Genomic DNA, 26269 nt, shown 5'->3' on the forward strand with positions numbered 1-26269 from the left:
AACCCCCTTATACCTACATATACACATGTAACACGTAACAACATTTGTATAAGTCGCGATTAGTAGTAGTCGCCTTTTACAGCATACGCATACGCATTATGAAACTACCACCACTTTTGGCATTTTATGCGTTGCTTTTGCATACAAGCTGTTGCTTGTATACGAGTTGCCGTATACGACTACGAGTACAGGCATAAATGAATATGTTGGCAGCAGCTACTTACAACCGAGCGAATAAATATAAGAGCGCATATAAGTGTAAAAACCGGCTGTGGCTTTGAGCGTGCGAAGCGTTACACCTGCAAAGCCAACTCTGACAACGCCAAACTAATACAAATAGGTTCAATTGTTTGTGTTATCAATAACACAAGAATAAGTACAAGAGCAAGTAAGAACAAGCACATGCGTTTGCGTTCTCTAATCGCGCGCTCTTGCTCCAACAGTTTTGAGCCTGTCTCTTACTCTCGCTGTACAAGTTCACAGGAACGAAGTGCATGAGAGTCGTGCTCAATTCGGTTCGTGCGTATCGCTGTTCGTGTCATCGCTGGCTGCTGTCTGCTAGCTGGCTGCTGCTGCTGCTGCTGCTGTTGACTTCGTCAGATGGAAGTTTTAGTTCGGTTTTAGCTCTCATTCTGTGTGGACGCCTTGCTTACGCCAAGCATACGTACGCGTCGTTCAAGTGCGTCGCGAGCAGCGCACACATACAGCCACAGTCGAGGAACCTACACAGACCCCCTCACATTCACACAAGCACACGCACACACACATACACATGCATAATAAGTTAAAGGCACAAGCAGCAGCAGCAGCCGCGCGGTAACATCGCCAAATTATCGAGTCTGCGCCAAAAAGTGATAGCAATTGTTGTTAATCTTAAAGTTGTGCAAGAAGAAATCAAAGCGTACCCTTAACCAAGGTGGAAGTGCCCCAAAAATATTGAAGGCGCAATTCATCGCCGTTGTTCCGTTGCTTTTTCCCATCTGTTCGCGTCGCCGTCGCCGTCGCAGTTGACGTCGCCTCGTTGTGTTGCGTCGCGTCGCGTTGGTTCGTCGCCTCGTCAACAGTTTTGTTGTTGTGTTGGTCGCGCGTTAGCATCGTAAGCTCCTCGCTGGCTGTCCGCCGTCGGCAGCTGCAGCCAGCAGCGTGCGACATGTCACATGTCTTGGCCTCAGCATCTCCTGCTTCCTTCGACTTCATTTGTTGCCTTTGACGGCAGCCGCAGCAGCAGCAGCAGTAGCAACAATGCGCTAATGAAAACGGAGCAAGTGCAAAAGGCAACGACAAATTCGCAACTCCCTCTCCGCTCCCTTTTAGTAGTCCTCAAACATGTCTCTGAACTAAACTTGTGTGCTTCAAAGGCAAATGCAAATTGATCGTCGCGAGTGCAAAAGTGACGTCACAATTTAACGAAAGCAACAGTAGCAACAACGATAACGATAACGATTGCCATTGCGTTTGCGATAACTAGTTTAACTGGCTACAAATGTGGCGCTGCAGCAAGTGCAGTAAATGCGGCACGTTGTTATAACGTTGAGCATTGGGAATATTGAACACAGCAGCGCCAGCTGCAGCAGAATAACAGTACCAGAAACGGTAGCAGCAACTACAACAGCAACAACAACAACAAAATGGCAGTGACAAAAGCCGAAACTGAAGCAGCAGCAGAACCGCGACTACAGCAAGAGCAACAACATCAACAACAACAACAACAACATCAACAACAACAGCAGCAGCAGCATCAACGCAACTGCAACAATTACTGTTGCCGGCAACAACGGAAGCACCAGCAGCATCAACAACAACAACAACAACAACAACAGCAAGAGCAGAAGCATCGACTACAGCAACAGTCGCATTGGATTAAACATCTTCAAGTGCTGTGCATTGGTAAGTTTAGCATTAAGGGGCGTTTGGGGGCGGGGCTAGAGCATAACGGTAAAGGAAGCGCCCGCCTTCTGCAGCTGTTGCTCTTGTTGCAGTTGCAGTTGTAGTTGCAATATTTAATACCCCTGCTCATTAGGCCAGCCCAACACACAAGTCATTCTGCTTGACTTTTGCGGTTCGACGACCGAGTGAAGTCAGCGGATGAGAATCAAGATGAGGATGAAGAATATTAACTTGAAGTAGGATGAGGAGGAGTTGGGCTTAAGTGTGTGTTGGTGTTGTGGTAACCCACTTCCTTTTAATAAGCGTTGCGGTCAACGCAGTGTTTTTAAGGTGTCTTCTTCAGGCGAAGACAAGTTAAGACAAGTTGCGAAAGGCTGACTGTGATATACCCGTTACTTAACTTTAGAGAACACTTAGGCGAAATACATTTTTGTTTTAAATATATATTTTTAAACAACAACACCTAAATCTTACGAACTACATTAATTGCTATGCGTTTCATTACGACTAAAAGAAGCTATAGAAAAAGATATGCCCGGACACCCTTTTTCAATTTTGTGTTTTCAGCTATTAAGCTCAGGGTTTTAGAAGTGATATACTCGTTATACCATACAGTTGTAGAGGAATTGCTTTTCGTTTCTTTTCAATTTAAGGGATTGCTAATGGGTGTTGCTAGATTTTTAAAATATTTATAATAATGTATGATGTATGATAATCGTTTGATAATTGAACAAAATGTTCAGCTTCCAAACTCTCTGAGTTCAATCGTTACCGTGTTACTGTAGTTTATAAAGTCGAACAGCTTACTCAAATATAGTGATGTGTTATCAATGCAAGAATATACCCAGCCAACAAGAGCATTGCAGGTATTATTATGCAGCAAATTGTGTCCTTTCTGCTGGCAAGATGACAGTTCATCTGACTGAGGGTTAAGCTGTGGCATTGTGTGTGCACTGTACACTGGCTAATTAATAATTATGGTGGCAGCAACAACAACTGGAAAGCCGGACGCACGTTTGCAGCGGTCTATTTCCGTTCAAGCCACACGTGATTGTGGCCAGCAATCAAATCAATGGTCAATGGCCAATGCAGTCAACTGTTCAAGTGTTCTCTAGCCTAGCTCTCAAGCTTGTGCCCGTTCTTATCGGAACGCTTCCGCCCTTCAATCCCAGATGGTTTGAGCCACGTAGGGTCATCAATAATTGTGCGACTCATCGTCGTGAACGGAGGTCGGAGGCAGTCTCCCGTTTTCCGATTTCAAATGGGGGCCAACCATAACAACAACAATAACAATCAAATATAATTCACAAAATATGTTTAAACGCCCACAGATTTGCTTGGCTTTCAACTGTTGTTTTTCTTTCTCTTCTCCCTCCCTCTCTCTCTCTCTCTCTCTCTCTTCTCTCTACGGTGGGCGTTTCCTCATGTTGTTGTTGCTGTTGTTGTGGTTATTGTTTTTGGCTGCTCTTCTTCTTTATCGTTTTTGATGTGTAGTGTTGTTTTCTTTTGTCGCTTGTTGTTTGTCGCTTGTTCGTTCGTTGTGGGCATTGACAATCAGCAGCGCCAACGGCAGCCGCAGATCGCAGGTTGCCAACAATGCGACGTTGACACATGTGCGACTATTAAAAGCTGCCTTCCCTTCCACCTCCCTCACCACCGCATGCAGGCAGTTGAAACCAGGGGCGGGGAGCAGTCAGGGATACGCCTACGAATAAAAGATAGAGCGATAAGACGAAGCGAGCAGAGCAGAGCAGAGCTGAGCCAATACTAGAGCTTTGCCATGGTCCAATTAGTGGAAATGCTCTGTGCTGGCGCGCACCTGGCAACAGGATTCAGGACACACAGACCGAGAGGACCCGCCTCCGCAAAGGGAACAGCGACCGCAAGAGTCAACATGGAAATTGCCAGCGAAGAAGCAATGAAGATGCAAAGATGAATAGACACAGGCGACACAGTATAGAAAAGGCGAAAAGAAAAGCATTTATTTGTCAGCACAAAATAATCAAGGATCATAATATGTCAACAAACTAGAGGGCAGAGAGCGCAGTTAGTGCGTGGGCAGTAAAGAGAGGGGGAGTTAGGGAGACAGAAGATGGAAGAAGGTGATGGTGGCAGCTGGACAGCAAAACAAGCACAAGGACACACACACACATGCCACAAAAGAAGCAGCAGTAGAAATAGAAGCAAAAGCAGATAAAGATGAAGCAACGAAAAAGCGAAAAAAAGTAGAAAAAATTATAGCAAAAGAAAGAAAGCAGAGAGTGTGTGCGAAAGCTTTTGGTAAGGTTGGCAGCACTGAAATGTGTGCCAGCCAGCGAAAGTGTAGCACAAACATGGCGTAATAGATAGCAAGGTAAGAGGGGGAAGTGGGAAGGGGGTGGTGGTTGGGGGTTGGAAGGTTGTCTCTGACAGCTGGTAAATGTACTGGAGTGCATTGACAATACGCAGCAACTGCTTGACCAGGCCAACGTCTGACCAGGCGCCACTCGAAAGAGAGAGAGCGAGAGAGAGGGAGAGAGAGAGAGAGTGAGTGAGAGAGGAGGAGGGAGGGAAAGAGCGAGGTAGAGGAAGCTGCAAGCAGGAAACTGCGTTGCGAATTCAATAGAGTTCCACAGTTCAAAGAGCAAATGTTAAGCACACACACAGCACACACTTTCACACACATACAAACAAAGAGTGGTGTAGGGTATTATCTGCGTTTCTATATAGAACTCGCAGATGGAAAACCGAAGCACAATCTGCAGGAAGCAGATCTCAAAAGGCCCATTGAGCTCAGCAGTTGCTTGGTTGCTTTTCGTTGCGTTGCTTGTTTGGTTGCTTCTGCTTCTGCATTTGACTTTGTTTGTTCTCCGCAAGGAAAGTTAATTGCGCTGCTCTCCACCTGTCAATTGCCAGCCAGCAAGCCAGGCAGCTAGCAAGCCAGCGAGCTTGAAAGATTGCTCCCGTTGGCCAAATGCTCACTTTTGGCTCAAACTGTAGAGTAATAATAGCAGTTGGCTCTGAGTTGTGAGTTGCGAGTTACGAGTTGTGTGTGGGCAGCTACAACGCCCATGTCGAAGATATATTGGCTACTTGGACTGCCACCTTGAGCTTAACTGTCGAGACAGTCATCGAGTCAGTCAGTTGGCCAGTTAACCAGGTAGCAACCAGTTTGTTAGCCAGTTTAAGCCATGGCTCAGCTTTGACTCCCACACGCGTCTGCTGCAAGCGACACAAGCTGCGATGTGGGCGTCTCTAAAAGTTTACGTAATGCGCAAAGAAAACTGAAAGCGGACTGGTTATGAGTTGCACTTGCTCGCTTGCTAGCTTGCCACATGCTGCGTGCTGCGTGCGGCACGGGCTATTTAAAGACCCATAGACCACATTGGCCACACGCTCGCTCGCCTCAGGTTAGTGGCATGGCTCGTTGAGAATGCCTCTGTAATTGCTGATGAGATGTCAACACTGCAACTGTAACAGCAACAACTGTATATGTGGGCAAAGGGTAACTGCAACATGCCGCATGCAACAGCTAACAAGCAAATGCAATTTGCTGTACATACAAAAAAAGATGCACATATAAATAAATCAGTTGCACTTTCAGCATGTGGCAATAACAGAAATAGAAACGAGACGCAACGCGACGCGACGCGACAAACGAAAACAAAAGTGCACTTGAAGACGCCACAGAACGTTGCAAGGCAAGGCGAGGCGAGCCGAGGCGGAGTGAAGTGAACTCCTGCAGCGTTTCTCAATCGTAGCATGTGGTAATTGCTGTGGCAGCTACCTGAGCCCAGATTTATGAGTGCCACACATGTCCGCATCTTTTGTATTTGTGCCCCGCTTTGTTTATGTTTTTATTTTATATATTTTTCTGTGAGTTGCCCCTTGCCACGCCTCTGCGCCGCTGTCCAATGAAACGGAAATGCGCAGAGTGAATTCAAAAGTTCTATATACTTAATTTAAAGCATTCGCCCCGCCTCCTTTAACGCCCCTCGAAAATCAGCCACTGCCTCAGCGACTAACTAATGAAATGAATTTCAATTACGAGCATCTAGAAGTAGTCGCTAGTCCTGCCACCCAGCGCAGGATATTAGAAATGTGCAGCCCAGCGTACTTCCTACGCAAAATATTCCACACACACAGAGAGAGGGAGATTGCGAGAGAGAGAGAGAGAGATACAGTTAGGGGGCCAAGCAATGATGGGCTTCAGTTCGATTTAGATGCGAATTGATTTGGTTAGTGAGCGAATGGTGACTGATACAATTGAGGAAGGACTGCAGACCACACAGAGCGAGCAAAAGAGACAAAGACAGAGAGAGAGAGCGAGTGAGAGATTGATATGGAATGAGACAGTTGGACCGGATGGATGAATAAATAAAGAGGGCAAATCAAGCAAATGCCAAATGAGACTCGTCATAGACTGCCTGACTAGCTGACTGACTGACAGATCTCGTTGGGGAACGCAGCAAAGCAGATAAGGGGGGAGGGGGTAGGGTGAGAGCGAGGTGTGGGTGGGTTACGTTGGCCATGGCAATGACAGCACTGCCACTTTGGTAATAAGAAACGCCTTCACACAGGCCCAGTCAATAAATTAAATGTTTGCCATGGGAAGCTGCCTGCCAAACGGCCTTACAGCCCAGTCAGCCTGTCTATCCAGGATGTAATTGAATACCATTTGCGGATAGGTACGAGCAGCGACTCAGTATCGAAGCTGGCGGAGGAGGAGGAGATGGAGGAGTAAGAATCATTCTCGTTGTTCAAGTTGGAGGCCACCAGATCGATGGCTTCATTCGCTGTGCATTCCGTCGGCTGCCTTCTGCTAATTTAAATTTATGAATTTTTAAACAGCTCAATGCGAAAAGTGCGTCGAGCTCTTTTCAATTTTGGCCCCAAAATCTGATATGTATAGGTGTCTGTGTCTGTGTGTGTGTGTGTGTCAGTGAGAGCAGCACTTGTTTCCACACACTTTCACTTTTCTTGAGTATTTAATCAAGTGTGAATAATTGCATCATTCTGCCTCAAAGGGAGTCGATTTCCTTTGTATGTGCCAACAGATACAAAGATGCTGCTCGGCCTCAATCTGCGTCTGCTTCTCCTTCAGCTTCTGTTATCGATATAAGAAGCAAAACCACACGCACCTCCCACAGAATCGCCCACTTCCTCATTCCACAGCCATTTCCTTACCTTCCATGTTCATGGCCATGATTCAAATTTGGCATCGAGGTCCTTTTCAATTTTATTTAAGCATTAAAATCGAAATCATCGCAAGTTGAATGAATTTTAAAATGTTATTTATGTATGTATGAATCTTCGACTCTCTCGTTCCTGTCATTGCCCTTCGCATAGCGACGGTCACGTGACCGATTTTTAACATCCCAATAAATTTAAATTGCCCTCAAAACTTTTTCATTATCAATAGCAAGCATTTGTTTTTTTTTTTAGAAGAAAGTTGTATTACATATTTATTTAAGATATTCATATTGCCAACTTTGAATAAACGAAATTACTAAATTCATCATTAAATAGGTACATATTTTTTATGTATTATATATTAGGAATGAATCAATTTGTTTAGGTAAAATAATGGTAAGCGTCTACTAGAAAAAGGATTCATCGTAAATTCCATTGTGACACTAAATAACTGTATTCGATTTTCAATATTGAAACAAGCTTCATTTTCACTTCATTTGTGTTTTGACATGTAGTTAAACATACACAATTTGAAGCATATATTACGAATTTGTTGAGGTCTTAAAAAGTAGTAAGAGTCGAACTGAATCTAAAAATAAATAATTTTTCATTATTAAAACATTTACCAAAATTTACTAGAACATAAATTGCAAAAGCATTTAGATTTTTGGTTTATAATTTTCTTATTTACTTTATGGTTATAAATAACTCATTTGCTTGCATTTCAAAATATCGTTAGAAACGTACAAATTTAAGTTTTGAGAATACTAGAAAGTAATGCATTTATTTGGGACTAAGAAAAGTGATAGGCATCTATCAAAATTTAAGACAAGTTCTTAGAAAATTAAATAGAATAGAAAATGTTGACAAATGTTATCATTCAAACAAATATTAATTTAAACAAGTTTATTTTCTTCTAAATAAAAATTGCGAAGACAAATTCATTTTGGGGTTAAGCTTACCATTTTTTAAATGATAATGAAGTACTCACTCATTTCACTTTCTTTTCGAAATATCATTAAATTTCGTTTATTTAGGTTATTTGAAAATTTAAATTTCGATAGTTTGCGTTGCTTCGTGACTCACGTGCAATGTGTCCAGCTCTAGTTCCGAATGCCTTGTGCAACATGTGTTCTCATGCGTGAGTGTTGTGTGTGTGTGTGTGTGTGTTTATGTGGATGTATGAGTTAGGGGCGTCTCTGCATATTTTATGCAGATTCGATAAGTTTACAGCACAACAATAATAACTACAACAACAAACGAGAGCAAGCTCAAGCAAATGGAGTCGAGTTGTTTATGTTGTTGTTGTTCATATTGGAAATTAATATTTGATCAGCATGGCAAACATGCGATTTGTGAGTTACACGAGTTACATGTTGCGCGTGGCAAGTCGAAGTTACGTTTTATAGTTGCTGCAGCTGCCGGCAACATGAATCGCTTATGATCGCAGCCCTAATTGTTGTCTTTGTTTTTTCTTTTTCTTTTTTGATTGTACCTCACAAAAAAAGCTGTGTGACGCGTGTTGAACCGGTTAGCAGCTGCCGCTTTGCCTCATGCCGCTTACCGGTTGCCGGTTGACTGTTGCCTGTTGCTGCCACTTGGCACTAGCAACTTGCTTTGCGACAGCTGCAGCGCCCAAGTCTGTCTCTGTCTCTGTCAGTGGCTCATCTAGAGAAACCGCATCTTCTGGACAGCTTATCGCTGCATCGTGTGAACTTTGAGCGATTCTGCCTCCTCACTCCGTCGTCTTTGTTGCGTGCCACGCTTTGTGCCACGCTTCAGTAAACACGACTCGACTCGACGCAACTCGTCTCGTCTGTGACGAGTCAGTTGCACACCTTTTACACGACCTGTCCTTCTCAGCACTGAGTTTATTCCCTAACCATGCCCCCCTCTCCTCTGACTTGTCCTGTGTGCTGTCCAGTTGACGTGTGGTTCCGCTTCGCCGACTTGCCGGTGACCCCATCACTCGACTGGACTGGACTGAACTGAACTGGACTGGGGGCATGTGTGAAAATCAGTGACGCGGCATTTGCTGGGAACTGGAACTGGGATAACCTTAGCGTGGCTTCCAACGTCGCTTCGCTTCACTTTTAATTGCGACAGAGAAAGAAAAATTCGTTTTTCCTCAGCAACAATTGCTGGGAACATGAAACAACAGCAACAGCATGAGCTCAGCTCTGCTCAGCCCGCCCACAGTTCTTCTCCCATCGCATTGAATTTCACACAACTCGACATGCTTCATTGGGCAGCTGGACAACAACACCCGCTCTAACTGGCATCTCCAATCCCATCCACAATCTCATATCCATTCCCAGCGTCATCGTCATCGGCATCTTCATCCGCCATGCTTCTCGCATTGTCGTTCGATTGCGCAAACATTATTTGTGTGCACAGATTTTTGCCTCATTCCAAACCCAAATCCGATCCCAAACCCAAACCCTAACCCAAAACTCAGACTCAATACCAATTCCAATAGCAATCCCAGTCGCAATTCTGGTAACTTGAGTCCTGTTAACCCTTGCCCGACCAGCAGCATTCAGCAAACGCAGTATTATTCTACTGACCCGATGGGGTGACTTCCTTTGTCATCTCGCTGTGTGTCTGTATGTGTGTGTGTGTGGGAGTGTGTCTGGTTGTGTGTATACGTCTCGAGTAATTTGGGCAAACAATGAAAGCACTGGTACTTTAGACATCGTACACGCGTTTGCAGCTCAAACGGCAATTAAAGCACACAATAAGCTGACAAACACTTGGCAGCTTTCAGCCACAACTGCGAGGCGATGGTGCAAGCTGTATGCTGTATGCCCCAAGCCGCAACTTGCCGCTGGCTGTCGACTATAAGCAACAGCGACAGCCCGCAGGTGGCATTATTAACAGCCAAAATTTTAGACGCTTTGCATTATATTGACAAACAAGCGCAGCGATAACGACGATACTATTAATAATTCATAATTTATTCATGCCATTTTTGTAACATTAAATGCAAAGGGTTCTGACAACGTGATTACAAGAAGTTTCAAGTCCTCTGCCGAGCAGAGTAAACACAAATTAATGAGAGTTTTTCAATAGTTTTCAATGCAAAACATATTTATTCACGATATGTTTCTTTGGTATTAGCTTAGAAACTATTTTTATAATATTTGTAAGGGAATCTTTATTTATGCTGCATCTTTGTCTCTTCGATACCATATTTCAGTTAAGCTATCAGAAACTAAAAGTTATGGCTTCAAAATTATTGTCAAACTTAACTTAAGTTCATATTTAAAATATAAATTATATAAATTCTTAAAATTTCAAACCCAAAATAAATTGGTGTATTATAAAGAAATACCAATATTATACATTAATTCTAACTCTTCTAAGATTAAGATCTTTAATGAGCATTAATAAATTTACTGATATGGAACTCGAGTTGCTAGAATTTGATATTGCGTGTATCATATCAATATTTTACACTTCAAGGTATAGTAGAATGCCAATTAATTTCTCCCTATCTCTTTGTCTATCTAATTGATTGGCTATAAAGGGAATTTCTATGCGAATGAATCGACGATGATACCTTTCCATATTTTATCATCGGCTAGCAAAGACCACTTCCCACATACTTTTCCAGAGGGAATGTTTTTCAATGACTCTTTCACTGCTTTCTATCTCTCCCTTTGGCTGTATTCCTTTATTTTCCTTTAGCAGTCGATTCCAGCTGAAAGTTCACATACCTCAACTTTGGCTGACACGCCCCATATCTGTGCTCATAATTTTCCCAATTTTTTTTTTCTGCTCTGCTGTGGCAAGTGCAACTAGTCTTTTGCTGCTGCTGTTGCTGCTGTTGCAACTGTCGCAGAGGTTGCCACTGCTTCAATTTTCAAAATATTTAAGAGGCAAGCTGGCAACAAAAAAATATACTGCCAATCTGAAGAGTTGCCCGAATACCGAACACAGAATACAGAATACAGAGAATGGAATACGGAATGCCGTTGGCGGTCAGTCGTAAGTCGAAAGTGAGACTAGTGGAGAAATAAGGGGAGGAGGAGAGATGGAGTGGAGACGACAGGCGAAACCACTGTCAAGTGTATGAATATTCGAGAATAAAATTTGCGTCTGTTAATGGCATCAGTTTCGCAATAGCCATATCAGCTATTTCGACCAAATTCTTGAGTGGCCTGGCTGCCTGACTGCCTGACGTCCTGACTGCTGACTGCTGGTGAGGGGGCGGCGGTGCCACGCCCACTGTCAGCTACTGTTGTCGCACGCACCACTTTCACTCCGGCCGGAAATTGCTGCATCAGCGTATAGAAATTTTTGGTTTATGCCCAAGCACACACACACAGTCCGAAGAGAGAGAGACACACACACACACACATAGAAGACTCTGTGCCTACCTCAGGCTCTGAGCTGGCTGCTACTGCCGCACCGTCGTCCCACCGCTCCACCTCTCCACCGCTGACCTCAGCAAAGTGGCTGCCACACATGATATTAGCCATGTTGGCTTACTTTGCTTTGGATATTTCCGCCTTCCACTTTGCTGCCCATGACTCCCTTCCTATCCCTGTTTCCCCCTCTTTGTGTGTGTGTGAGGCTTTCAAATATGAAATTTATTCAAGTCACTCTGGTTTAATGTTTGGAAATGGACAGCAAATAACTTTGAAAGCGTTACAATAACAACAGCAACAACTGAGCACTGAAAAGCCCTATTGCATTCGCCTGAATTGAGAATTTAAGTTGAAATTGAAGTTTGGCTTTCGCTACACAATAATGAAGATGGAGATAAACATGAAGATGAGAATGAAAATGAAGATGAAGATGATAATGATGACAAGTTCTTTTGCCCAGGCGGACGCAACCTTTTTCAGCTGATGAGTTTATTGTGCAGAAATTGCTGAGCAGGGGGACTGGGGAATGGGTGAGAGAGGGGTGACAGTCTACACCTATGTGGCTAGTTTGCAATTATGGTAATTTGTGTGTGGTAGTGTGTGTGCCCCTAATATGTATCAGGCAAAGACTCGATAGTCACTGTGATATTTGCGCTCCTCAATTTCGATTTAACAGAAATGATTTTTTAAAGATAATATTACGAAGGCCCATAAAACGAAAGAGAGAGAGAGAAGGAGAAAGTGAGGGAAGGGGAACTCTCAACTCGACTCGACTCTCAACCCACTTCCAATTATCCAGTTTTCAATCTCGGGGAGAACCCCAGAAGGTCTTTGTGGAAAGGCCCACCCACTGGAGACATTGGCGCATAAATTGATTGGATGATGTCGCTTTTTATGTCGTTTGTCCCTCTATATCCTGTCTCTCCGTCTGTCGTGTATTTGTTGTTGTTGTTTTTGCTTTTGTTCTTGTTGCCGATTCCCTTTTTCAGTATCAGTTATTTTTTTTTCTTGTGCCATCTTCTTTCGTGATTTTCGTGTCCTTATTTTGTGAATTTCATAAGCGTATGCGATGCGTAGCATGTGTTATAAATAAATCAAGCATACTGGGAGCAATCTTTCAGATGGTTGTCGTTGAAACAGCTTTCGATATCTCCTCTAGGCGGCAGACCGCTGTGTTTTGTGTGTGCGGAGATACATTGGCATTTAATTTAAATGCCGTCGAGTGCTAGGCATTTGTCCAACTCCCTTCGCAGCGTATCAGCGATCAGCAATTCCTCTAAAAAAAAACCTATGCATTAAGAGCAGAACTTTTGTTGGCAGTATTTGGCGCTTGTTGCGTGTACTAACCAAATTATTTTCCTGGCGGAACATATCTTCAAATCACTCGAAAACAATGGCCTACTTTTTCCCACAATTGTACAAAAGTCAAACAAAAAGAAAAAAAAAGGGGACTTGCCCCTATTTTAATGCGACCGGCTAATTGAGGGGCATCTGTGCATGAATATGTATGTGAGTAAACGAATATGAGTGCGAGTGCGATTGTGAGTGCGATTGCGATTATGTGTACTCGCTGTTTGACAGGTCGTTGTCAGAGCGGTGGCAAAAAACTATTCATAAACTGAGAGTGCTCTAAAAGGTCTTCAACACGATGACCACTTTAATCAAATGCAACACTGACAACATCCCCACTTTGAATCGCCATTGAAAAATATTCCACGCTTGCTTCAAATGGCTTTTGTTTTTAATACAAACTACGCAGAATAAAACATTATAATTTCTCTTAATAATAGTTCTTTGAAAATGTTCACTTTAATAAATAAGAACGTTTTTAAGCGATGTGTATAATTTTCTTTTATGGAAAACTAGTACAGCTCTAATTTTAGCATAAATACTAAGATATTTTACATTTAATGTAATATTTTTGTAATTCGCATAATATTATGCGAACTCTGCGATATTTTTAGCTTTGCAAATTAAATATTTAATATTTTCCTTGGATGGAACGAAAGGTGGCTGAATAAAAATGTTTTAATTATGAATTCCATATTTTGAATAATGTAATTTCGGACAGGAAAGTATAAATTTGTAAGAATTACATCTTACTTCAAATTGAACATTTTTTTTTTAAATTTTTGCAGTGCTCCACTGTAAAATATGCTGTGAGATAAGCGCTATTGATTTTCAATAAAAGCAAAACATTGCAGTATTATTCTTAATATATAATATAACAGATTAATATAGTAAAAAATTATTTAAGTATCCAAAGGCTATATTTGGTATATTGGCATACTAATATATTCAAAGTACACAAAATTCTAGTTTGTCAACCAAAACCTACAATTTTTATCCGATCGCTACCAAGGCTATAAAACCCCTCTACCCTACAGGTAACGGATATAAAAATATAAAATTATGCAATTATTTAACAATTATATAACAATTGTTATGCAAATTATTAATAATTTGTAATTTGAAAATGTTGTAATGCAAATAAACATCTTATTAAGAGCTAATTAAGCATTATTTGTCGCCATGAAAATTGCAATTTTTATGCTTCGCTTATTGAACTTTTCGGCATTACCAGCAATGTTCAAGAATTTTAAAAGGCTAAATAGAATGAGGTAGGAGTAAAATGCGTCGTACCGCAAAATATTCGTAGTTAATTCATAAATAAAATTGTTGTTGCAGCATTGTAAGCGTGAGTTACCTTGTTGCCTGCCACACTTTGCAGCATTTCTAGTCCAATAAAAAAACGGGAAACCAAGGGTAAGTTGCGCTTGGCAAGTTGCGGCAAACCTCGGTCTCCTTATGCTGTGTTCTTCAGTTACACCGCTAATAATGTTGTCGGTGATTATGGCACGACTCCTTTTGCGGTATTTCTCCTAATGCTGATGGAAATAATGCGGGTAATATGCCTGCCCTAGGCTGCTTCTTTTGTTGAAACTGCAACTGCAATTGCAACAGCGCTGCCATTGTGAATCATTGTTTTACTTAAACTTCATACACTGGTAGTTATGGCACTTTCTGCCACAAGCTGAATGAAACTATAGCTTGCGGTACCTCTTGGGCATTTCGCGATAGTTTTCAATTCGCCACAATAGTTAGCGAATTGTTTCTCCTGTAGCCACCAAGGGACCCAAAAGGCTTATTTAATGTGTGGCAACTAATTCAATACATGTTACTTAAATGTCTATATTTTCTTTTTAATTATGTGAATCAAATCAGTTGGATTTCAAACGATTGTCCGTTATTTTTTTCGACAATTCTGACAATTCAGTCAAACATTCTAAGTTAACAATATTTGTTCTATGGATAAGGATTGATACATTTTCCTATTATAGGTATCAATTTATCCTATTTTGTATTCCTAATAAAAGTAACTAAACACATTGTTAATTTTTGATATCATCAAAAATGTTTAACATTTTTATTTTATTATTGTAAAATAATACATAATATTTGTCCAATGCACCGGAATTGATAAATTTCCTCATTGTGAATGTTAAACAACTTTGAGATAAAATGCGTGAATATAACCATTTCTGCCTAGTTACTGTAGGAGTAACTATTTGTTAGTTTATTGCTGTCAAACAAAACAAACAAATAAAAAACAAGCAATTTAATAGCTGAAACTGAAGTCTCGATACATCTATGTAATTTGCCTCAAACTTTTCTTTTATTATATTCGCTACCCATAGGGCAGAAGTGTATATTTTGAATGTAGTACTATTTCAATATACCAAAAATAAACTTCGGTATATTTTATTATATTAATTTGGTATATTTTTAGAATTTGCTTTTATTGAAAATGGGAAGCGAGTATCTCATAGTCAATCACACCCGACTGTAGCTTCCTTACTTGCTTAGTTGATACGATTTTTGTTTAACACGACAAGATAACGCGAGAGTTTTGTGATGTTCTAAAACTATTTATGTGGCAACTATATTTCATTAAGTGCTAAGATATTCTATAAACTGAGCAGAGCAGCGTCTGCCTTGGGATGGGGTTGTGCAGTGCCGCAATGTTTATACATAGTTTCCAGATGGCAGAAGCCAAAACAAATGGGCACAGGAGTCAAACAGTTTGCGGAGCAGCCAATAAAGTGCAGCTTCTGCTGCACGTACGCGTCTGAAGCAAACTGGAGGTGCTGCTGTGTTGCAGAATTGCATGCACCATTAGCCGAAAAGGTCGCGCATCTATTGTTATATTGCAGTCGCAGGAGGAGAAGCACAAAGCAGCAGATGGGAGACAGAATGCGTCGCAGAAGGGGATGTGGCGCAATTGGACACACAATATTTTATAACGAAATTTGTCGAGCAGCAGAGTTGTATGCAAAGCACGTTGCCGCTGACAGCGAGGCGTGGTCCCAAGCCATAGTCTTGGTCCTTGGGCGTGCCACAAGACAAGACTGGCAGCTGGCAGTACGGCTGTGTGCAAGGCAAAGGTGGCGCGGTGGCTCAGACTGCGGCCCCGATTGACGTCGCATACATGCCAAACGAAGCTGGATCAGCATCCGGCAACTGCGACAATAAGCTGCAGCCCAGCCTATTTTGGCAGCTTACGTGGCAGCCACGCCCAGATTGGCCAAAAATCTTCAGCAACTCGATTCTCGATTCTCTGTCACTAAATATGAAGATGAAACAGCAGCAGCAGAAGCAGCAAGCAGGCCGTAAAAAAAAGAACGCGCACGATTTGGCAGTGTGAAAATCATAATCATCAAATTAACGCGCGTCCTGTCGCTGAAGCAAAATTTCGCAGGACTCAAATTGGTGCTTGACGGCAAAATGCGGGTGTTGGACACAAATACTACGTGAGCATTTAAAGCAAAAGCGAATAAAACTTAAGTGCTGCCATGTGTGTGTGTGTGGAAGAGATTGGACGCCAGCTGGGCAAGAAAGGGAGCGGGGAAGGGAATCTGTCGCTCCACCCTCCAAGGCCACTCTCAGGTGTCACTCGATCCTTGGGCCTACGCTAAGCGCCGGGACGACCCTCGTTAAAGCAATCTGCGCAAGGCTGAAAGGGCTGCTTAATCAGCGGAGGCCATGACAGATAACTGGCTGGGTGGGAGCAGGAATCATCATCGTTTGACTGCGTCAGCATCAGCGTCATAAAGGGTATAAGCAATGGGTGCGTCCTCTTCACACATACGTCACTGGGCTAGTTCTCCGGCTCAGCAGTTAGGCAGCTCATCAGCTCGCTGCCATCCTTCTGCGTTCCCAGTTTCAGCCAGAAGCGGTTGAGGCCATCAAATTTCAGTCATAACAATAACACTGATAGTCCCGCTCGTAAAATAAAACCCTTTTTGCCCACTGCCGCAATGTTGGAGCACTGTGGCCGGGATTTGTGTGCGGATGTTCGTTCTGAGTGCACACACACATGTGTGCGTGCGTGTGTGCTTGAATGTTGTTTCCACTTCCAGCTCTGAAAACAATCAAGTCCGCGACACGACACGACACGAAAAACAACGCAGAGCAACACACAGGACACTGAAATTCGACAATGGCACTTGGGCACTTGGGAACTGTGACGAGAGGTCGTAGCTTAGGTTAGCCTCCCTTCCTCCCCCTCAACTTCTTCCTTAAGCTTTACTTCGAGCACTGGGGGCGCGGTCAAAAGGCGACGCCTAAAGCATTTAAATCCTTTTCGCACTTTGCCATCTCGCTGTGTCGCGTTGTCTCCGCTTGTTGCTTGTGTTTTTTTTTCCCCCTCCCATCTACTATTTCCGGCCGCAATTCGTGTGCCACACGTATATGACATACGAACTATGTGAGTGTGTGAGTGTGAGTGTGGGTGTGGGTGAACTCCTCGTCATGCTTCAATTTCAGTGTTATGGTGACAGCTCTCGAATGTCTGTGAGTGCCTAATACACCCATCGCATGTGCCAGAAAATGGGTTTCCCTTCAAGCCGTAAAATAGGAATTTACTTTATTAAAATTTTTCGCTTGAAAAATATGAGACAACAACAATGGCAATGAAGACGCCGACAAAACAACAAGCTACGCAAATTTGTTGAAAAACCAGTCACACGCACACACACCCATACACACACACACACATCCTCTAGGGGCATGGCCTGGTTTGCCAATGATGCGCCCATCATGAACGAGGTAAAAATTTACTCAACTATGAACTCTCTCGCACCAAAGCCAAAGTCGAACCGAAACCAACAACCCACAACCCTCTGAGTATGAGTGAGAGTGTGTGTATGTGTGTGTGGGTGTGCGTGGCTGTGTCCGTGTCTGTGTGTCTGTGAAATAGGCTCGAATTTGCGTAGAGCGTGCGTCGACAGGGCAAAGGTTATGGCCGCGCCTGCTGCTGGCAAGGGTTCCCGAGACACAGAGCTCGGGCTCCTGCGTTTGACAGTTTCATCCAGATAAGCAGAGGGACCAGGGGGGTAGTGGCTGGTGGGTTGGGGTTGGGGCTGGGGCTGGGGTTGGGTAACTGGGAGCGAGACTAGGCAGCTGAAAATTTATATAAATTGACAGTAATGCTGGCTGCTGCCTGACTGCTTGCCTGCCTGCCTGCCTGCGAATTGTGCCCCGAGAACAATAACAACAACTTCTATGCTAAATTGCGCGACAACGACAAGCTTGGATGGAGTAGGGGAATGGGGGGGTTTAGTTGGATTGGGGTTCAACTGGATCGTATCACATTCTTCGCCAAATTATGTACGAAAAAGGAAAATAATGAAATCGTAAAGAGTTGGCCTAACCCGACGATCCTAGTGTCGCTCTTAAATTGAGCCTCCCCCAATCCCACTTTCAATCCCAATCCTGCCCCCTTCCCACCTAAATTCCTGCCAGATTTATGCATGTATACGAGTGTATTGTATTTAAAATTCATTTCTCTGCCGTTTTCCTTGCTCTCTCAGACATCATGTGTATGCAAATAGTGGCCATATTAATCATTTGCCCCAGGACACAAGGCATATTTGCTTTTCGCCTGCGGTCTGCTTTTTTTAAATTTAATCATATTTTTATTTTTTGTATTCGCGTTTGCTAGATAAATGAAATGGAATTTTATCTAGCACTCTAAAATTCCCCCTTTCGTTGTGGTATTTAAAACTGCATTTCGGCGTTTATAAATAAACAGCTACTCCTCCCTCCAACTCCAACTCTGATTCCTGATCCAGCACTTTTCGGCCATATGCACGCATCCTGCGACTCCTCCCGCTACACAGATCCAGTTTGAAATTTATGAAAGCACCGCAGCACGAATAAAGTGCACTGAACAGAGACTGGGAATGGGAAGGGGAAGGGGAACGGGATCAGGACTCGGCGCAGTGGCAGTGGCACTAAAACAACTGTAGCTGCCTGATGGCCGCGTTAAATGCTTTTGTTGATTCTGGGCTCGGCTCCAGGCAGCGGCATCGTCGTTTTGTTGTTCCTCTTTTTTACACAATTTAATAGTTTTGACGGAGGTGGAGGTGGAGGTGGAGAGACTGGAAGCTAGCAAAGAAATAAACTGCCGGCGACTCTGACTGCAGTCTGCAATAAGTCTTGGCAAACAGTCGCTGGACCACGCCCACAATTGGCTTTTGTGCGATGACGGCACAACGGCAACGTTTTTTGTTTGTGCCGGGGAAAATGTGTTTGTTTTTCATTAAAAAACTTTTCATTTTGAACGGTCAAAGTTCGGCTCCAACTCGAGCAACTCCAGCTCTACTATATGCCTAGGCTCCAATTGCAAAGCTATGCGGCAGCTTAGTGGCGAGACAAGACTGTGCAACACTGGCGGTGGCATCTACTGTTTTATTGCGGTCAGGATTTGCTATTTAGGGGCTTGCCATGCGGCGGCTCCATTGTCTCATTGTGCCCCTCCAGGCACAAGACGGAGACGGAGTCGGAGAAGCAGAGGCAGCACCAGCAGCAGCAGGCGTCATTTCATTGTTTTTCCTCTGGGCTGGGTAAATACACATTTCATAATTCAGTGCTGTTAAAAGCTGCGCGACCATTGAAAGTCACGTTTCTAATAGAAATGAGGCCAACTTCGCAGCAGCAGTAAATCCCCGCAGCACATCAATGAAATGAAGCTGCCAAAGAGACGGCGTGCGCTGCCAAAGACAACAGACGACAAACGACTGACGACAAACGGCTGACGACAGACGACTGACGACAAAGAACAAACGACAAAGGACAAAAGGATATGCAGCACAATTAATCAACCATTTTGCTAACGATCTCTCCATCTATTTCTCTTTGCAGTTGTCGCATTACTCCTGCTGCCCGCATCGGTCCATGGCCAGCAGCAAAAGTTTCGCACCACTCCGCACGATCTGCAAGTGCTCGAAGGAGCCGAGGCCATGATGCGCTGCGAGGTGGCCAACGTAGCCGGTGCCGTGCAGTGGACAAAGGATGGCTTCGCTCTCGGCTTCTCGGCTGTTATACCCGGCTTTCCACGCTACTCAGTGCTGGGAGATCGACGACAGGGCGTCTACAATCTGCGCATCTCGAATGCCTCCACGCACGACGATGCCGAGTATCAGTGCCAGGTGGGGCCAGCCCGCCTCAACTCTGCGATTCGCGCCAATGCCAAGCTGACTGTCATATGTAAGTACACAGTGAAAAAACAAATTCAATTTAAACTAAACACACCGAGAAATACTCATGGTATCCACAGTTCTTGCCTACCCTGTATTATACTATATTTCGAATATGTATTTGTAAGCAAATACTAATTTATGTTAAATTCCATTCTACACATTAAGAAAACTTACATTTAAATAATAATTGTAAATAGAAAAAAAGGGCTGCAGCTTTTGGGTCTTAAATGCTTTGGTCGGCAATCTGGCATATTTTCTGACGCTATGGTATATTTTGTATTTCATAGAATATCGATATACCAAATACAGCCTTTGGAATATTTCAGTACTTTTTCATTGTATTATTTTGACATATTTTACGATTAATATTCTCCACCGTTTCGCATTTATTGAAAATGAGTAACTAGCACACTCGACTCTAATTTTCTTACTTTTTTCGTTGGTTTCCAGAGACACCGAAATCATACTATATATATGTACTTTCCATTTTATTATTCACATTTCTTATTTATTTATTTTTGATTTATTTCAATTGTCACATGAAGTTAATATATTTTATTATCTGAATATTATATAAAAAAGCCTAGATGAATTCAGAACATTGGATAACTGCAACATCTCATTCTTGATTCAAGAATGTTGCTCGAAATTTGTGGCAGACATTTTGAGTAAAAGTAACGATTATAATCCCTAGTTATAGGGTATTATAACATTGTTTTTTCTGAGTGTTGTCACACAATCACACACACATGCTGTGTGTGGGTGTCAAGCTAACAAATGCGGCGCATGTATTCGGGGTCGAGTTTGCGCTGCTTGCAGCATCAATTAATTCAAGTAATAAATACAATTTGTCCCGCCGCTGTCCGCTCACCGCATTCACCACTTGCAGCTCTCCTCGCGTCTTGTTGGTTTCCTCCTCATTGCACCTACAGAAGCTGCACTTGCATATTTAAATTGAGGGAGAGAGTGAGTGTCATGCGGGTGGCCAGAATGCTGGCTGGCTGGCTGGTTGCTTGGTTGACAGTCTTCCTTGGTTGCTGCTTGTCGCTGCCAACATTTATTGTCAGCAATTTGCAAAGCAACAGCAATTGGAACAACAGCAGCGAGGAAAGCAGCAGAAGCAGCATCAACAATGTGCGAGCTGAGCTGAATTTAGCGCAGTTTATTGCTCCAAGGAGTCGGAGTCGGAGTCGGAGCTGACACTGCCAGGACTAAGCCAGAAGGAGTGGCAGAAGAAGGGCGCAGCGTGAAGGGGAATTTCAGCATTTTCAAACTGAAGCGAAATGAATTTATTTTTGTTTTTAGTGTTGCTCTTACGAGTCTGTCTCGCTCCCTCTCTCGCTCTCTGTCTCTTTTTCTCTGTGTGTCATTGCATTGTTATTCCTGCTGTGGAGTAATGACTTTGAATGTGTGGGTACTCCTGTTGCTGTTGCTTTTCCAGCTCTATCTGCTGTTGTTGTCGTTGTCGTTGTTGTTGTTGTTGGTGTTGTAATCACTCAAGAAATTGCGCTACATTTGATGACAGCGATTTTCATTTCCTTTGCCTCGTTTGGCTGTCGTCTATGCGAGACTTTCCACAACTAGACCCACTTCTTTGACGGTCCATGGCAACGACAACAACAACGACAACGACGAGAGAACGTCTTGCCCAAGGCAAACATACACACACACTCACATGGTTATATATATATAAATATATTTTTATATATAAAAGTATATATGTGTGTAAGTGTGTGTATATATGCGCATGCCTAATGACGTTTGTTTAGTTAATTACGCGCCATGAGCTGTGACAATGATGATGTGCGCCGAGGAGCCTTAGAAAAACTCAAAGAACGAAAGCTCCACAGTGCGTGCCTGTGTGTGTGTGTGTGTGTGTATGTTGCTTGGATTCATATAAGCTCGTTAGTTATTGCTGATTTTGTTGTTGCCGCCGCCGCCGCTGCTGCTGCTGCTGCTGAGGCAAAAGGTCGCATGCCGGCGCCTCTGTCTGCTCCTTCGTCAGCCGCCATGAAGAAATGTTTGTCATAATTGTCGGTACTTGTGAGTCCTCGTTGCGCGTTCCCCAACAACAGTCCTTCTGCCCCTCCAGCATCGCATCACACCCACTGCACATATGTATTCACTGTGAATGTGAATGTGTGACTGTGACTGTGGATGTGAATGAGGATGAGGACGGGGTCTGTGCGTGTCTGGTTCTCTTTGTTTTGTAATGGAATCTACTATGTTTCACTGAATGACTGAAATGTGTAGCCAAGTATGTACATATGTAGCATACATATTCCTCAAGTATGTAGCTATGTTACTAAGAGCATCTATATGTGTATGTGCGAGTGTGTATGTGTGTGTGTTTGTGTTTGTGTGTGTGCCCCATAGGCATCCATGGGAACACGTGCGACATTATTGCAGCAATTAGCCTCGGCAAAATGTAGACAAATGTGTAATAATTCAATTAAGTTCAAGTTACAATTATTTGATTTATTTATTAAGCTAATTTTTCGCATTGGCTTCCTCGTCTTCGACGATATTGATTAATGCTCGTATTCAGAAGAGGAATTCCCTTTGTTATGTCACTTCGTTGTCAGTAAACCGAATTCCTTACAACACCTCCTCGGTTGCCCGGCAATATGGAGAGAGAAACCAGAGCTGCTGTAATCTCAGTTATTGTTTTGTTGCGAACAATTAAAGCGAAAGCAATTTTAATGGAAGTTTTCGGGGCGAGAAATGTCATTTGAATATGTGAAATAATAAAAAATTCATCAGCTTTGACTATGGAATTTATTTGGCATCTGCATTCGACTTCATTTTAGCTTAGCTTGTAAAAATACAAAGCATTCCATTATTGATTGTTTAATGTTTTCGATATAAGTGCAAACAGATTTCAAAGTCATGCACTCTTCTCACAAATCCCAATTGTCTCGTCTGGCAACTGACTCCCTTGGTAACTGCTAATCAAACAGACTTGCTCGTAATTGTCTCCTTTAACCTTTGGGCCTCACAAGTTGGCAAAAGAAATTGCGGAAAAAGTGGTAGGCAAAGCGTTTGAGTGGCATTTGTGCTTGGATGAATTTTCATTTAATCAATTCTACAATCTATCTCTCAGCTCTCTGCTGCCTTTCTTTTAATCTTGTGTCTCTGTCTGTGGTATCTTTCTCTAATTAAAATGGCATATGCAACGCAACCAAACGCAACGCATCGCAACGCAACGAAACGCAGAACAAACCTAATGAACAAACCTTTGTCGTTCGCAAATTTAATTTGAAACACTCGAAACGAGGCAGCTGCAAAGTTCTTCAGCAACTAATTTCAACGAACGCTGTCCGCTTAGCTGAAAACTTTCATGGACCCAACTGCACGCCCACACAAATATATACACACACACACACAGACTCTCAGATACACAGACACACGTGAGAGCGCAATTAGATTATAAGTTGGCACAGTAAAGAACTTTTGCACACAAAAGTCCACGTGCAAATTTATGGAAATTTAGAAAATGTTCGCATGCCATTAATTTTTAAAAACGCAACCAAAAACACATATGCCGCAAGGCGAGCAAGGTCCAAAAGTTTTTGCAGTCAAAGCGTAGGGACCCGGACCCAGACCCGGACCCGGGCCCGGACCCGGACTGAGACTGGCATCGGTAACTGAACCTGGGCACCAGTTTCAGCTCCAGCTCGAGCACAGCACAATGGAATTCAAGGCATGCACGGCGCAAAAAAAAAAATACAAAAAAAAAAATGTAAAATGGAGAAAAATCCAGAGCTGCCTTTATAAATTTTGAATACAAAGCAGCATTGAAAAATTTAAAGAAAAATAAGAGGGTTGGATTTCTTCTTTTTTTTTTTGCTTTTCCTTTTTTGTGGAGCTGCTTTTTTGTGTTATGCAATGGCCGGCTGCAGTCGTGAAACTGAAAGCGGAAGGCAGGGGGAAATCGCAGCTTCCTCTGGCCACAGAGAAGAATGGCTGCCAATAAACGCACTGTATTGATTTTGAAATGGTCAAGAATTTGCCGCATTTCCGCTCATTTCGTCGGAAAAATTGTGCTGTAATTGCAGTGCAAATGATCAAAGTTTTGCTCAAGCTGAGTTTACATTGCTGCGAACACTTGAATAATGGCAAAGCATTTGTTTTCTGACCTTAAAGTCACAGCAGCTACATCAAGCATCCGCACTCTGGGAGCCCATGTCAGAGATGTAAGTAATTTTGAGTATGATTGGGACACTGAGAGCGACTTCAGCTTCAACTCCGACTCTAACTCCGATTCTGACTCCAACTTCATATACAGCCTTGTAGACTCCCCACGAAATTCCTCGAAAGAAGCGAAAAAGTTGACGTCAAATGGAAAAATTGCCAATTCTTGCTTTTTTCTTATCCTCTACACAAAAAAATAAAGAAGGAAAATGAAGGAGGAAAAAAGAATGAATGTGGGTGGTAGGAGATGTAGTGGAGAAAATAAAGAAAGAGTGGAGAAATATTTCAACGCATAAAACTTTTATGAGGCGTACTATTAGTGGGTTAGCGGGGCTGAGCTTCAGCTTCGCCTGAATTCATGGCAAATTGCACTTTATACACCCTTTCCTACCACCTCTACCTCGACCCAAGCATGAAACGGGAGCAGGAGCGGGAGCTGGAGCAGCCTCCAACAATGGCTGCATAAATTATTTGCAGCCAGGCAACGCGTGGGTCTTTGCAACGCCCCCGATTCCAGTCCCAATCGCAATCCGAGTCGCAACCTGGCAGCAGAGCAACTGCATAAAATTTAATCAACGAAACGCTGCCAGAGAGTAATGCTCGTATGTTTCAGATTTCAGAGTAGGGGCAACTTGCCGCTGACCCTGTAGCTACCTGCCACATGCGAACTGCAATTCCAGTTGCAACTACACAACTAGTACGTCTGTAACAACTAAGTTCGCTCTTGATCGCATATAGCGCCAATTGTGACTACGACGACGACGACGACGACGACAGCTTTCGCATTCTTCTGGCGTCTGGGCTGTGCGTCGACGATGTGCCTCGCACATGTCAATAATCAAATACAATTTGCATACCAATCAACAATGCACACACACACTCACGTACTTGCCCCGGGAGTTGCAAGCGCCCCTTGTTACACATATCAAACTGCATTTTCCATCGACTTTGTGCAAGGAAAAAAATCATGAAATATACATCCAACTGCATGTTGGCTTTTTTTTTAAACAAAAAACAAAATCGAACCGAGTTCTCGCTGCTGCTACAATATTCCAAATATTATGCATTTCCAATGCAACACTCTCGCATCTCGCGTCTCGCTTCGCTTCCCCTTTCGCCCCCCTTTTGCGCGACTTTCCGTTGCGCCAACAACGTTCCTCGGGGCATCCTGCCGACACCAATTTGTTGTCGCTGCAACTGACAAGACATTCGACATGGTTAGCTTTAGTTTACTGCATTTTCGCTTTATTGTTCGTTTTAATTGTAGTTGTCGCAACAGTTTTCCATGCAATTAAAGTGTTTCTCTCTGTAGTGAAATTTATGTAGCCTGCTTTTAGGGGCGTATACAAAAATTACTTATGCGCCTCGTGAAACTAAAATACGCTTCGATGCAGCGATGAAGGTGGCTCCTTATTAGAGGCAATTGGATCCCAAAGGGCCTCATCAGGCCTTCAACGCATACTTGCATATTTTGTATGTTTATATGTATGAGAGGGTCGCACCTTGTGTGTGTTTTTGTTGACGCGCTGCGAGATTGCGGATGTGTGTGTGAGTGTGTGTCGCGGGATTTTGTGTTTATGTATTTGATTTATGCATAATAATTTAATGCGCCCAGAGCTATGCAAATAAAATTCACAAACAACGCGACAGCTTCGAGGCATAAGGGCAGCTGAGCATCATCGTCATCATCCAGGCATCCAAGCAGAGCAACGCTAAGGCTAAAGCTATCAATGGGCCACGGGCGCGGTCGGTGTTGATTTCATTTGGTGGCAACAAAAGCAATTACCTTGACGCAGTGGCTCATGCGGCACACGGCGCTGTCTCTTCATCAGCAGCTCGTTCCCTGCATAAGAGTGTATACATAAAATGCGACTGTGTGTGTATGTGTGTGTGTATGAGTGAATGAGGTACCTGCCTCATACAGCGTTGCACGGCATTAAGCATTCATTTTGCATGCAACAACTACAGCAGCTCGACAGCAGCAGCAACAGCAGCAGGCAACATATGTTGCATGTCAAATGCACTTCCACCCACTTCTTCTTCTTCTTCTTCCACAAACATTTATGCGGAGCGAGTATTGCGAGTATTTTCTGTATGTTC

At 43.1% G+C, this 26269-nt stretch overlaps 1 protein-coding gene and 1 long non-coding RNA gene across 5 annotated transcripts in view; one reads left to right on the forward strand and one right to left on the reverse strand.

Annotated features, from left to right (window-relative positions):
* The first annotated feature begins 630 nt into the window (after positions 1-630).
* Positions 631-26269, forward strand: part of LOC117566422 (nephrin) — a 72737-nt gene continuing 47098 nt past the window's right edge. For all 4 annotated transcript variants that reach the window (XM_034245952.2, XM_034245950.2, XM_052006097.1 and 1 more), the window contains exons 1-2: positions 631-1887; positions 19638-19982. In XM_034245952.2, the coding sequence (XP_034101843.1) occupies positions 1629-1887; positions 19638-19982 (604 nt within the window). In that variant the 5' untranslated portion in view covers positions 631-1628. The remainder of the gene's footprint in view (positions 1888-19637; positions 19983-26269) is intronic.
* LOC127565769 (uncharacterized) lies at positions 12182-14635 on the reverse strand. Its single transcript, XR_007955131.1, has 3 exons — positions 14140-14635; positions 12780-12923; positions 12182-12708 (listed from the first exon to the last, which is right to left on the reverse strand). It is a non-coding gene; the product is annotated as an uncharacterized LOC127565769 (long non-coding RNA).

This window comes from Drosophila albomicans, chromosome 3 (assembly GCF_009650485.2).
Source record: "Drosophila albomicans strain 15112-1751.03 chromosome 3, ASM965048v2, whole genome shotgun sequence".
NCBI lineage: Eukaryota > Metazoa > Arthropoda > Insecta > Diptera > Drosophilidae > Drosophila > Drosophila albomicans.